Here is a 13,627-nt window from a genome sequence, read left to right on the forward strand (position 1 = left end):
GAATGGACACCAATATAACAGAGGGATGGAGTGGTTTTTGCTTGCCCTCATTTGGAAAATGCTATGAGATGGGTGTTTTATAGGACTGGGCTATGCTTAGAGAGCTGTGCTGCTGTAGAATCAGTTGGTTTATGATGCGTGTTTTGCCTCTTTAACTGCTTAACATTTGTAAATACACATATATTAGGAGTCTACAAACACTGCTCCATTCAGTGGAGTACTCATGCAATTTCAATGCTCTCTCAAAGAATACTTGGAAAAATGCAAAGCCGAGACAAAATTATTATTTTATCTAAATACCCTTGAGGCAGAAATAAACTCAATAGCTATTCCAAAAATTATTTTATAATGTCTCCATGTAGTTATATTTGCTAAAGAACAAATATGGAGAATCCTTTAATACAGTATACAAATCTGCAACAGAGCTCATATAGCATAGTATATATGAGAATAGGAAAGGCGCTGGTTTGAATAGGAGCAGGCTGTGCTCATTGTTTATGTCTGGGCATAATGCTAAACCTTGATTTAACATTATGAGAACTAGTTAAGATGAACACAATTAGGGTTGGGACAATTTTGACAGCTGGGCGGGACAACCTGTATGCCAATCGTGTGATATCATAAAGATGCCATGTGATTGACAGATGTGCTGCCCCACCTGCCTATCAAAGTTGGCCCATGATCATGACCCTGATCCAGAGAATGTGGATAAAAATACCGATGTGCCTTATTATCTTATTATACAGGACTGCCTCTCCTGGTATGCCCTGTGGAGGACCTTAAGGTCCATAAATAGCAACACTCTAGAGGTCCCGGGCCCTAAGGAAGTCAGATTAGTTGCCCTTGGTGAAGATTTGACATTTTCTCCCCCCAAACAGTTTTTTATCTGGGCTTCCACTGAAATGAGGCTGCATTTAAGTAGTATTTTAATCTTGTTTTTAAGTTGTATTTTAATCAATTGTTTTTATACCTGATGTTAGCTGCCCTGAACCCAGTCTTGGCCGGGGTATAAATAAATAAGAAGATAATGCCTATGAAGTGCTTTTTTTATAGTGCATCACAATGGCTACCTGTGAACATTTGCCTATCAATTTGTATTTTTAATGTGATAGCATTTACTCTCTGCATAGGTACAGTGACTGCGTTATACTCAGATTCACTCAAAATCATTGTTATGCAGATAGGAGAATATAAGTTGGAGTGCTTAATGGCCAGTTTAAAGTTTTGATGCTATGGAAACTATTAACCTTTTAAAATGTTTAAATGTTTTAGAAAGTTTCATGCCTCACTTTGTAACTTCAGACTAAGTTTTTTTTTCAAATTATAAACTGAATAGATTTTAGAGAAATAGTATCACTATTTAATTTATAAATCTGTGGTTTGATTTTCATGTTACTCTTCCTTGATATACCAACTACCAGCATAATCTTGATTGGAATGTCTTCCAGAGTGTAGAAGGAGTTTTCTTTTTGTTGGCTCTAGTTTATTGTGTCTGCCCAATGCACACTTTCCCTCCTTTCAGTCTCTGGGTCAAATAAATATGGAAGTGGCTGCATAGGAACTGATGGTAATTTCCCAGGTGTAAACTAAATTACTTCAGAATAAATATAACAAAAAATGTCGCAGATATGAAGCAGTGGTGGGCTTTGGGTTCTCAAATTTCAGCGGCACCCTGTGCAACACTAAAATTCGGCACCCTCTGCTCTGTTCTGCAGCTTTGATGTGGTGCTCCCTGCAAAATGGTGCTCTGAGTGGCTGCCCCGTTTGAAGTACCCTAAAACTGCCTCTGATGAAAGCCCTCAATGGAATCATCTGTTCTACTGAGCATAAAGACTTTGGAAGTGCTGCAGAGCTTTCTACAAGGAGCGTTTCCAGTTATTTTACTTTTCTTTCCTCCCCTACCCTCTTACATTGTTGGTTTTGATTTGAGGATATATTTCTAAAGCCATGCTTCTGGCTGCTTCCATTTCCCTTGCCTATCTTATGACCCTTATCAAAATACTTCTCTCCATGGCAAACTCACCTTTCTGAAAGGGTAGATCTCACACTTCCAGTTCTCATGAGCAGGCTCTGAACCTCTTGAGTGCTTGTGGTCAATCCAGACAGGGAGCCATGGTGGCTGAGAGGGAGGTCAATAGATTCAGAGCTTGTGTGGAGGCTAGTCATTGACTGGTAACTTGGTGTGTCCTTACTGCCAGCAGAGGAACTACTCAGGTTTGCAGCCCACACGAGACCACCTGACGTGAAAGAGTGGGCTGACGCCGGGCTAGAAGCCAAGGAGTGACTTAAACTTACAACATCTGTATTCAGGTCCGAGGGTTTGCTGAAGAGAGGGCTACTGCCGCCACTCTGCCCACCTGCACTGCCCATGCTACCTGTACCTGAGGATGGAGATTCCAGGCTGCCTTGCCGAGCTAGCGTGGTACTAGGGCTGGGCATTGCAGATGTGGATTTGGCACCTTCTGTATTTGGTGCAGGGGCAGTTTTGCCACTTGCTTTGGCACCAAACAACCTACAGGAAAAAACAAATGAAAGAAACAAAAGTGTTATTTGGAAAAGCCAAAGTTTCACGTAATAATGCTCTGAAAGCCAAGGCACGGGAATAATGAAAACAGCTAATATAAGGTCCTTCTCTCCCCCCCCCCCCCCGCCCAATTGCTTCTCACAATCAAATCCGCTTAAGCCCTTGGACCTACTTTATTTTACTGTTTCAAAAGCATTAATTCCAAGATTTGTCTTTTGAGAGGAAACAGACCTTCCCAGGGAGATGAAAAGCACAACAGCCCTGTGTGATGAGATTGCGTAAAAAGATTAAACTTTCACCCAAATCCAGTGGTTAGCACAAAATCTTCAGCAGTTAAGACATTTGTTTTTAAATTAGCACAGCATGGGCTGGACAGCCTTGTAAATAGCTGGACCCCCCCCCCATTTCAAAATCTTTTTTTTTTATTTTTAAAGAAGTAATTATACTTATATGACATGCAAGATGCTAATTTGAGGTCTGTTCCCTATCTGCGTATGTGTGAAAAGATTTTGCAATTGTGTGGGGGGGGGGTGGAGAAATACTATTTTGTTTTGGATATACAGTTAAGGCTATGACAATTTCTGTTTCTGCGGGGTCTGAAATATTCTACATCACCTTATGCAAAGGGTTTTCTAGATTTACAGTGCAGTGTACTAAAAGGAAACAAAAAGCAATTGGCATAACGTTTATGATAAAAACCATAGCAACCAAAATAGCATATTTGATAACTCTTATGCAAAAGCATTGTGCTGGCAATTAGCCACAAGAGGGCAGCATTGACTTTGTTTCAGCAAAGAAATAGGCTTGGATTCCTAAGATTTATGGTATGATGTATAGTGCAAAGTTGCTAAGATCAGTAAATGCTGATGTTCGGATGCCACCAGCAGTGTAAAATAGAATGATGGATTTTATTTTGCACCCCCTCCCATCTGAGTTCCTACTGAAAATCCTGTTACAATATTAGAAGATCCAAAACCAATGGGTTGTATTCAAACCAGCTTTACTCAGTGTAGACCCATTGAAATTGATGGCCTAGTAGGCCCATTCATTAAATTGTGTCTATTCTGAGTAAAAGTTAGCTGACTACAACCCAGAACTTTTTAAAAACAATTTGCAAAATATATAGTTAATGAAATTCAGTTTCCTCATCTGCATCCATTAGCTATCCAGGAAAAATTACAATCAGAAAAATTATAGTCAGAGTGACATTTATTCCTTAACAATCCCTCATCAGGAAGCCTTTCAGTTTGTTAAAGGAATACCAAGCTGTCTCCGATATGCCCTTCTCGGCCACTACCTATAAAAATCACGTTGTTTCAGTTCCTCCAGGTCCCACTTCCAGCCCTATGTATGTGGGTGCTATTCCTGGCTGGATGGGAAAACTGCATTTGCTAACAGTTGCTACAAGCAAAACTTCCCAACCCCAGCTATGCTCTTGCACCCTGAGTTAGCCACCTGGAATAGCATCAATCTGCTGTTAATGACTGGATTTAGGCCCTGCCCCAATTATTTCCTCCCTGATGGACACTCTTCAGAGTCTCTAAAGAGGACACAACCAGGATGCTGCTGTATGGAGCTTTAGAGAGAGAGACGCACACAGCATAGAGCTTTATTGATTTTCAAATGATTTAGCAATCAAAGTTCATGGGTTGGAATGCCAGTGGGGGTGGGAGGTGGTTCTCATCGGCTGCTTTTCACTTCACAGCCATGATGGTTCTCTCAGATGCCTACTTGAAAGGCTCTGCACTTGTACTCCAGAACCTTCCTAGGGGTTACTTTATCTGAGAAATAAATATTCACATTTCTATTGCAGAATCAGAACGGACCAGTGTTCACTTATCTAAATATAAAACATCACTTCCGAGAGCCGGAGGTGATTGCTCTGTAGAATTCTCGGGAAGGAAACAGAATAAATAGTGGAATATGAGGCCAATTTTAATATCAGTTGCTTAAAGAAGAAAACTTGTTCAGTTCATACTTACAGATGAAAAAAGGGGTCTCGTCTGATTACAGTGGTACCTCGGGTTACATACGCTTCAGGTTACATACGCTTCAGGTTACAGACTCCGCTAACCCAGAAATAGTACCTCGGGTTAAGAACTTTGCTTCAGGATGAGAACAGAAATCATGCTCTGGTGGCGCAGCAGCAGCGGGAGGCCCCACTGGCTAAAGTGGTGCTTCAGGTTAAGAAGTTTCAGGTTAAGAACGGACCTCTGGAACAAATTAAGTACTTAACCCAAGGTACCACAGTATAAGCGATGGACTAGGTATCAATGTGGGGAGGACAGAAAGTTGCCTTATACTGATTCTGACAATCTAGCTCAATATTGTTTACACTGACTGGCAGCACTCCAGGATTTCTGGAAGGGTCCTCTCCCAGCACTACCTGGCCATGTTGGAGATTGAACCTGAGAGCTTCTGAATGGAAAGCAGATGTTCTACCACTGAGCTATGGCACTTCCCCTCACACACAAAAAAAGATGAGTCCAGACCCCCTGGTACACAGGTGGCAGATTGTAGGTTTGGAGAGAATGAACCTATGGTCAGCCTGTAAATACACTAAAATATCACAAATGCCCCCAAGTCTTCAGTGATCTCATTCCAAAAGAAACCAGGCCTATGTGGCATGCTGTTCCTCTGGAACTTCTCAACTCTCTGGGCAGTGGGCCGAGCATAACATTGCCATTTCACAGAAAACCCCTTACCTTCTGAATGTGGGCGAGGCAATGTCTGGATATTTTGAACCTGGCTGCCTGAGGCCTGGTGTTCCACAGGCACTGGCTGAGGTTGGACTTGATTTTGGAGAGCTGGACAGCGACACACTCTCAGAATCAGAAACAGCCACTTTTTCCTTCTCTTTGTCTGTCTGGTTGATGGTGACAGGGCTGGAGCGCCCTGAGCCAATCTTCGTAGGTTCCCTCAGTTTGTTGGTAGCGGCGGCCCCTGCAGACTTGCTGCTCACGTTGGAGTCGATGCTGCTGGTGCTGGACCTGTGTCCGCCTCTGCCAGGAATCCCACTTGTGCTTGACTTCGAAGGACGCGGCAAACTTCGGTACTGCAGGGTAGTCTTTGAGCTCACGTGCAGCACGCCGTCGTCTTGATTCTGTGAGCCATCTAGGCTAGTTTTCCTCCCTGCATTGGACTTCCCACCAATAGCTGCAGATTTGGGCATCTTCCCCAAGGTTGCTGATCCACTTGTTATGGTTGCACCGCTTGCAGAGATTATGGTTGAAGAGCCAACCCCAGCTTTCTTGAAACCAAAGGAACTGGTAGCTGTTGATCTGCCAATGCCCGAGGGTGGCTTTTTCCCTTCATCGCCACTGCTTTTCCCTGCATCTGAAGGTGAGCGCTGGATAGAAGCTCCTTTGAGGGGAGTTTTTCCTTTTTCTGAAGCCTTTGCATCATCTGTTTTTCCTAACAGAAAGCAGAGTTTTTGTAGTAATTCATATCTGCAGCAGTACATTTTCAGTAAAACATGCAAATATGTAGAATGATAGTTTTTTATGGTTTTTGAAAGAGAGAAGTGGTTTGGCATTTCAGGATGAGAGGTGTGTAAAACTGCCAGGCAGAATGTACTCCACTATGCAATGTACTCATTTTGTCAATGGCCATAGATCGCTTGAGATACTCTGGTTGATTCACTGAACTACATTTCCCCCCCTGCCATACTTCCCCATTGTTAACATTAAATGGAGCATAGATGTCTGCATACTTCACTCATCCACGTACAGCAATGAACTGATTCAGTTTTTAAACCCATATACACAAATTCACAAGACCCTGTCAGGATGTTTGGAAGAAGTCAGAACCTATGGAGGCCATTTCACCAGAGAGTTCAGTTAAACTCAATTTAGGTGGAGTTCTGAACTATTCACAGTGGCCAATCAGATGCCTATACCACCTTTCCCCTCGAATAATATACGTTTGCTTTGAGCCGGAATTCATTTGCTATTAATATTGTAAGGTAAAGGTAAAGGACCCCTGGACGGCTAAGTCCAGTCAAAGGCAACTATGGGTTGCAGCGCTCATCTCACTTTCAGGCCGAGGGAGACTGCGTTTGCCAACAGACATGTGGTCATGTGGTCAGCATGACTAAACTGCTTCTGGTGCAACGGAACACCGTGGCGGAAACCAGAGTGCACGGAAACGCCGTATAAGGAAAAACAGAATGGCACTATTACTACTTGTGATCCGGACTTATAATTTAGATGATGCAACCTAGAATTACAAGTATTCTGCTAAAAACCCTTGATGCTTTTCACTTGCACTGCTGTTAAATCAGGTTTCACCTATTCTGTATTTCTGTACCTGATTTTTGCTTCCTAAGTACATAATGCTTTATTTATTTTTGTTGAAATTGGCTTCGTTAGTTTTGGCCCAGAACCTATTAATGTGAAGTAAGAGCCGATCTGCTTTCTTTAATTGTATTGCATTGGTAAGTTGGAATCCTTCCTATGACTTGTAAAATAGTGTATGCTTGTAATTCCAAGCATTGTGAAACAAGCATACCGAATTATAATATATTCATCACCACTCACATTAAAATTCATTGTTATTGTCTATCCCGACACATGCAACCATTATTAGCTGTTTGCAGTTAATAATAACACTTAGCTAAATTTGGTTGGCGTAGCCTTATAGCTTGTACTAAAAGCTGTTGGAAACTCCTCAAGCCTATTACTTAGGAATAATTGCAGGTTTCAGATGTGGTGTCCAATGAACTAAAATGTGTCTATTGATTTTCATTTCGTTCATCTATCAATTTTTAGTCACTCATTCCTAACACAAACATGTATAGTGCTATTTTAAAGTAATCTTTCACAAAGGCTGAACCTTCCTTATTACATAGTGAATGCTAAGTGTATCTGAAATACCAGCCCAACTCATACATCTCATGCTTAGCAATTATCTGAATAGCAACTCTAATTCTCTCTAGAACTCTATAGCTGCCTCTTTCTACTCAAAAAGAGAAGACGTCATGTGGAAATTTCCCTAACCCTTTCTCAGGGTCTTATGAATGAGAACAATAACTTGGAGCAATTTGCACAACCGACTGCAAGTTCAGTTTCTGATGATGCCCATTCCTACCAGGCGTCTTGAGAGTGCTTGTTCCTGTTTTGTGCCTAGATGGCGCTGCTCCTACTTGTGCGGTCATGCCTCTTCTCCAGGAGCCAGTCTGAGAGACAGACAGAGAGGTTTTCTGGCCCCCCTTCTCAGCATCTTCAAGCGCTCCAGAGGGATGGCCCTTCCATTTGCCACTGCCGTCAATGTTGCTGTCAAAATCTTCCTCTGGTTTCTTCAGTTCCTCGCTGCTGCCCCACGGTTCGCCATCTGTTACTGAACGTTTCTCTGAATCAGTCTTCAGCTATGAGGAATTGATATCATGAAAATTACTCAGTAATTGTCTGGCTTTTATTTTCTTTCATTACGGCATGAGAGTTTAGGGATTAGGAGAAGGAAACAAAGATTCACTTTAACATCTTTCTTCCCTAGCTCCAACTGCTTAATAGTCTCTCTGAGAAGCTTTCCCCCACTAATTTTACGAACAACAACACTACTTATACTGCTGGCACTAATGGTGTCATTTCAGGGAGATGTCTCAAATGTTATTAGCTTGAAGCAACACTGGTTTGTAAATGTCAATTAATTTTTATTTTATTTTATTTTATTTAAAAAAACCCTATCCAAAAGAAGCAGTGTTTCTCTGAAGCTTCCATATCTGCCTGAATCCCCTTGATTAGAACAGGCTTCCTCAACCTCGGCCCTCCAGGTGTTTTTGGCCCACAACTCCCATGATCCCTAGCTAGAAGGACCAGTGATCAGGGATGATGGGAATTGTAGTCTCAAAACATCTGGAGGACCGAAGTTGAGGAAGCCTGGATTAGAACATCAACATTGCCTAAGAAACCCTAAGACAATGGCCCGCATAAAATGGAAAGCTAGAGAACATTAAAAATGAATAATCTCTTGCCCCAGATTTTTTCCAGACTCCAACACCCAAATCTTGGCATGATGACACTAGTCGAATGGACTTAGAATTACATAACGAGTTAACCTGGAATCTTATTAGCATAAGCCTATTAATGTTAATACCACTAAGTAAATGTATCTGGGTGTACAGCTGCAGCCTTCCACACCAAAGCAAGCTTCCATGGAGCTCAGCAGGTGCCAGGACTACTACAAGAATGGAGGCATTGAGGACAGCTCCACATAGGCGCATTAGAACCTCAGAACGTGCTCCTGAATTTCTGAATCAAAGCTGTTGCCTTCAGTATTCACAACCCAGAGGGCACAATGCAGACCTTGCATGGAGAGGATATCCTTAAGTACCACCTTCCTCTACCTACAGGTGCGCATGGGCAGGTTGCACAACCGGCTGTTAGTTGGAATGGAGGATCTCTACTCAGTTAAATTCACTCACGTGCCATGGAGGTTGGTTGTGCAAACAGGGGGGTGCATCCATTTCCCCCTTATAGCCTCTTGTACCATCTCACCATGTGCCTATATGCACATATGGAGGGGTGAGAAGGTGGAAGGCTTCTGCTGAGTCTATGGGAATCTTCTGCATATGGATGCTGTGCCTATGGGAAACTATGGGGTATCTACAGAGAATGTCCTTCGCGCTGCATTCACTTACAATACCCAGCTGATAATAATTTGCAACAATTGGTACCAATTGTGGCTGTTACCAAATGCTGCTTATAACCAGGCCCATGTAGAGCTTGCCTGAGGCCTGGGGCGGGCCTGGGCCTGGGGAGTCTTGTTAGAATAAAGTTATAAGCTCAAACCGATAAGGTGACTTCTTTCCATTGGCTTTAAAACAGGAACAATGAACAGGGTCTCTTTAGCTTGATTTCATGTTTATTCTTAAGAGCCTTGGGCTCATGCGCCGAAAACAGAAAACAAGAAGCAGATTCAAATGTGTCAAAAGTTTTCAATATGTTTACCAAAGTTGTCAGTGCTGCAATAACTGGCTTGACTGAAATGTGGCTCTCAGTAGGGGCCAATAGACCAACATAGGGCACAACAGCTCTTTAAAATAGCCGGGCAGCGATCTGTATCCTTACACATGGCACTTGCATTTATAAAAGGGGTGTGATAATCTCGAATAGCATGACACTTTACCTTTAAACCACCCCCTCCTCATCAGAATAAAGTACAGAAGTTCCTAGAAATTTCAAGCTGTGAGCAATAGAAAATGTGATAGTGCCATTAAACTCCAGCAGAGTTTATGACTCTCCACAGGCCCTTGATGAGGAAACAGGTCTTCCTCTTTGGTACACAAAGATACATGCACAGAAGTTGGCGCTTGTTTGTCTTTGTATTTAATTAACTGTTTCATTGTGGTTTTATGATGTCACTGTATCATCAGATTTGCATAATTATATCTGAAAATTGTGCTGGGAGAGGCTTAGGAGGATTGCGGTTATTGCAAACAAAGAAAAATAAACCACCCTGCAAAAATAAATAAAAAGGAAATTTGGAAAAGGGGGAAAAATTGTTTGTGTGCAATAGTGAAATGGAAAAGTAAGCAATAAAGCTCCTAAGCAGTGGCCTGGATTCATCAGGCTGCCAGTGCTAGACAGAGCAGAAAATGTCAACACCTACATGGGTATGTGCATTCTTTCTTGAAGAGGCAGTAATATTGGAATAAGAGCTGACCGATGATGTTGTGTTCAGATCATCTGTGCTGATGTTATCCAAAGTATCACTGAGGCCGCTGCTAACTGAACTGCTGTCATCCCAGCTGCAGGCAGGTGGAGGCGGGGGAGAGAAAGAAAGAGAAGATGAGTATGTCATCTATTCACACCTTGATGAGAAAATGCAAATAGAAATCAGCTAGTTCACCATTTCCCCACCACCACCAAAAAAAGAGGTTAGAAATTAAACAATACCTTAGAAATTAAACATGACATTGTATCATTTTCTAGGTATTTTTAATTAACCATTCATTTCTTGCTAAAAAAATATATGCCTTGATAGCAACTCCATCAGGAAGCCATTCAAAAAATGCAATTTCAATTTTTAGCAGGGCCAGGTATATATATATGTTGTTAGAGCTGGTTGCTTCATGGTTCGTTGCAATCACCTTTGGAACACTGCCAAGTGAAATTCATTACACCGGCCTGAATTCCTGGCTTTAGTTTTATTATTAAGCTTGAAGCACTTCTACGGGTTTCCCGGGAAAAAGAAAAGAAATATTTCTTTTGGATGTACTCTAACCAACTGTCAAGCCCGATTCGTGCTTTAGATCTCAGATTAGGTTTGAAGTTTGTCCACCCTGTCTAGCCAACACCAACAATGCCTGAAGGAGGAAAGCATGATTGCAAAAATGGGAGGATACTGTATGCAGTGGACGTGTGTCAGGGAGCAATGATTGGATGCAGATCCTTGATGTAAATCCATTGCACGTTTTCAGCAAGCCTGCACAGCTTGTGACCGATTGATGTAGTAAAGGCTGCCAACTACACCGGAGAGTGACAACCAGCCCCTGCTCTGTCCATCCCAGATAAGCAGAAATTTCCCTATCAGAAATTTGCTACTTTTCATGAGATTCCTATTGCTTTCTTCAAAATTCCTCAGATGTTTGCCAAACAGGAGCCACCAAGATTGCTTTGAAATCTCACATTTATTTGTTGTGAGTTACCCTGAGGTGCTTTTTTTGTATTTTATAGCATGTGGTAGGACATAAATTGAATGAATAAATTGCAACAGTACTTTGGCTGCAGGACTGAAGCTGAGCAATTCCCTTGTCCCTTATTGATTACTTTCTGCCCCAGGTTCAAAACCACCTATTAAGGCATTAATTATCTTTAGTACTCAGTTTTGAGAGGATCTGAGAGTATTTGTATCCAGGCTTTCCATACTCTCTGTAGACATCCCCATAATAATAATAATTCAGTAGCACACTTCAAAAACAATTCTGGGCTGTGTCCAAGTTTTAGTTTAAGTAAGAGGTGACCATTAAAAGTAGATATTGAGCTGCTAGATAAATGGAGTTGGGTCAGCCAGATTTTTAGTTGATTTGCACAGTCATGGCAGGCGTTTTACCATCTGCAGACTCCCACATCAAGAAAGAGAGCCACCACACTATGAAAAGCTGTTTTTCACTTGAGTGTACCACATTAGCTTTTTCTGTGACACTTCTTGATGTGTAAGCAAATGCAGCTGTTGCTTCATCTCACAGCTGTTGCATGAACAGTACACCCTCCCCAATCTATTAAAAGAAGCTGGTGGGGTGAGGTGTGAGGTGGCCAGACATGATGGAGCTGAGCGATTAGAAAGACTTCTGCAGGCTGAAACTCAATCATTTGAGGAATGTTTAACAACTGCTGTTTTAAAAAAAAAATCAAAGCAACTTCATGATTTTTTACACTAAATGTTTAGACTCTTCACTGCTGCCGTATCAATGATAATGTCCATGTGTAATCGGAAACATGCCATTATCTTAAATAAGAATTTCCCTAAGCAACTGCCTGCGAGATAAAATAATTATCTCAAATTAGAGAGTGCCATTAATTTTGTTTGCTATATTTGCTAGATTTAATCGGCTTTCTCTGAAACTCATGCAATGAACTTATCACTGGGTTAGGTCATCAGAAGTTCAATTCAAGCACTTCATGCTCATCTGATGGGCCAAACTGCATGGAGGGAGATGTGAATTTGAGCAGTCACATGTAAAGCAGGGGCAGGGTGCAATTTAAAAGTATAAAACACACACACAGGCAAGTCTTCCTACGTCTTCCTCGGCAGGAAACCTCCCTATAGCTGATTTCTTTACAGCTGTGCTGACCTCTGGTAATGGAGCCTGGAAGAGGGATAACTGCATTTTAAGACCAGGGGGTGGGCTAATCCACGGGCCATATCTGTGCATGAAGCAACTACTGATGCCCCCCAACAATATAACTGCTGCACTGGTACAAATGTGAGCAGGAGGTGATGCTGAGCAGCAGGTGGTCTGTTGAGCCCTCTCAGGGTGCTAGTGTGAGCAAAGAGTTTTCTAACCTCTCCACTCAAGACTAGAGCAACGTTGGTGATGTGGACCTCTCCAACACCTTGCTCAACAGACAATGGTGAATAGCAAAGCTTTTGCTTTCTGTCCTGATTCACTGTGGCTTTCTGCCTTGAATAGCACAGTAGTAGGTGCTTCTGGAGCAATGCAGTGGAATTGTCTATCAAGTAATAATGAGGAGAGTTTTTCTAGGGGAGGGACAGCTCGCCAGGAAAACTCCACCTGTCTTTGACAATCTGAGGGTTTTTTTCAGTGGAGGAGATTGGAGGAAACTGTCTCCTTTCATTTGCAGGTAGGAAGTGAAGAAATACCCGTTGCTCCATTCCTTCCCCACCATCACCCCCACCCCCAATTATTGGGCACAAATGAGTTGATTTAACATGGAATAAGGAGGGAAGGGAGTGTGGGAATCTAAAATGGAACAGCAGAAGGATTTAACAGAATAAGGGGTGGAGTGCATATAGCTCAGTAAATTTAATTATTGATAACATATTGAATCAATAAATAAGGGAGAGAGGAATTTTGGCTTTGGTTATGCTCACTTTTAAACTTTGGCCACACCTAGCTTTACACTCCAGCCACACCCACTTTTGACATGTGGCTCCCAAAAGGTTTGCCCTGGATCTTTGTGGCCCTCAGCCCAAAAAGGGTTAGCCATGTCATCCCTGTTTTAGGAAATGGACTACAGTTTAGGGAAGGGAGAGAAGTAGCAGATAGGGGGAAGAATTCTGAATCCACAGACGAAAAGGTTCCTCGTGTACTTTAAATCACCTTTTCCCATTTTCCCACTTTATAAGTGAGGCTGATTTTAAATTAGCTTTTCCCCCACCTTCTATCCTGAGCTAGTATTTTCAAGTGGCACATTTATCTAGATATGAATAGGCTTTTTTTTTACCATCACGTGTGAAAACACCTTTAAGATAAACACCTACAAGTTTTGAAGGTCAGGTGTTAAGCGGTTTTGCCATTCTAGAACTATACAGTACACAATTGACAGAGGTAAATGTGTTCTTTTACGGATCAATAGTAAGGTGAAGAATCTTGGGAGTCTGGCCTCATAAGCAGCTTTGCTCATTAAATAACAACCTAAA

General features: G+C 42.0%; 1 protein-coding gene across 9 annotated transcripts in view; it reads right to left on the reverse strand.

The window, feature by feature from the left end:
• The window catches only part of NAV3 (neuron navigator 3), a 431,035-nt gene that overhangs the window by 61,682 nt on the left and 355,726 nt on the right, over positions 1 to 13,627 (reverse strand). For 8 of the 9 annotated variants that reach the window (XM_081211181.1, XM_081211178.1, XM_081211183.1 and 5 more), the window contains 4 exons: positions 10,133 to 10,271; positions 7,613 to 7,889; positions 5,230 to 5,938; positions 2,024 to 2,512 (listed from right to left, as the gene is read on the reverse strand). In XM_081211181.1, coding sequence (XP_081067307.1) covers positions 2,024 to 2,512; positions 5,230 to 5,938; positions 7,613 to 7,889; positions 10,133 to 10,271 — 1,614 coding nt within the window. The remainder of the gene's footprint in view (positions 1 to 2,023; positions 2,513 to 5,229; positions 5,939 to 7,612; positions 7,890 to 10,132; positions 10,272 to 13,627) is intronic. The other variant, XM_081211182.1, reaches the window with a different exon arrangement.

This window comes from Podarcis bocagei (assembly GCF_964188305.1).
Source record: "Podarcis bocagei genome assembly, chromosome: 10".
Taxonomy (NCBI): domain Eukaryota; kingdom Metazoa; phylum Chordata; class Lepidosauria; order Squamata; family Lacertidae; genus Podarcis; species Podarcis bocagei.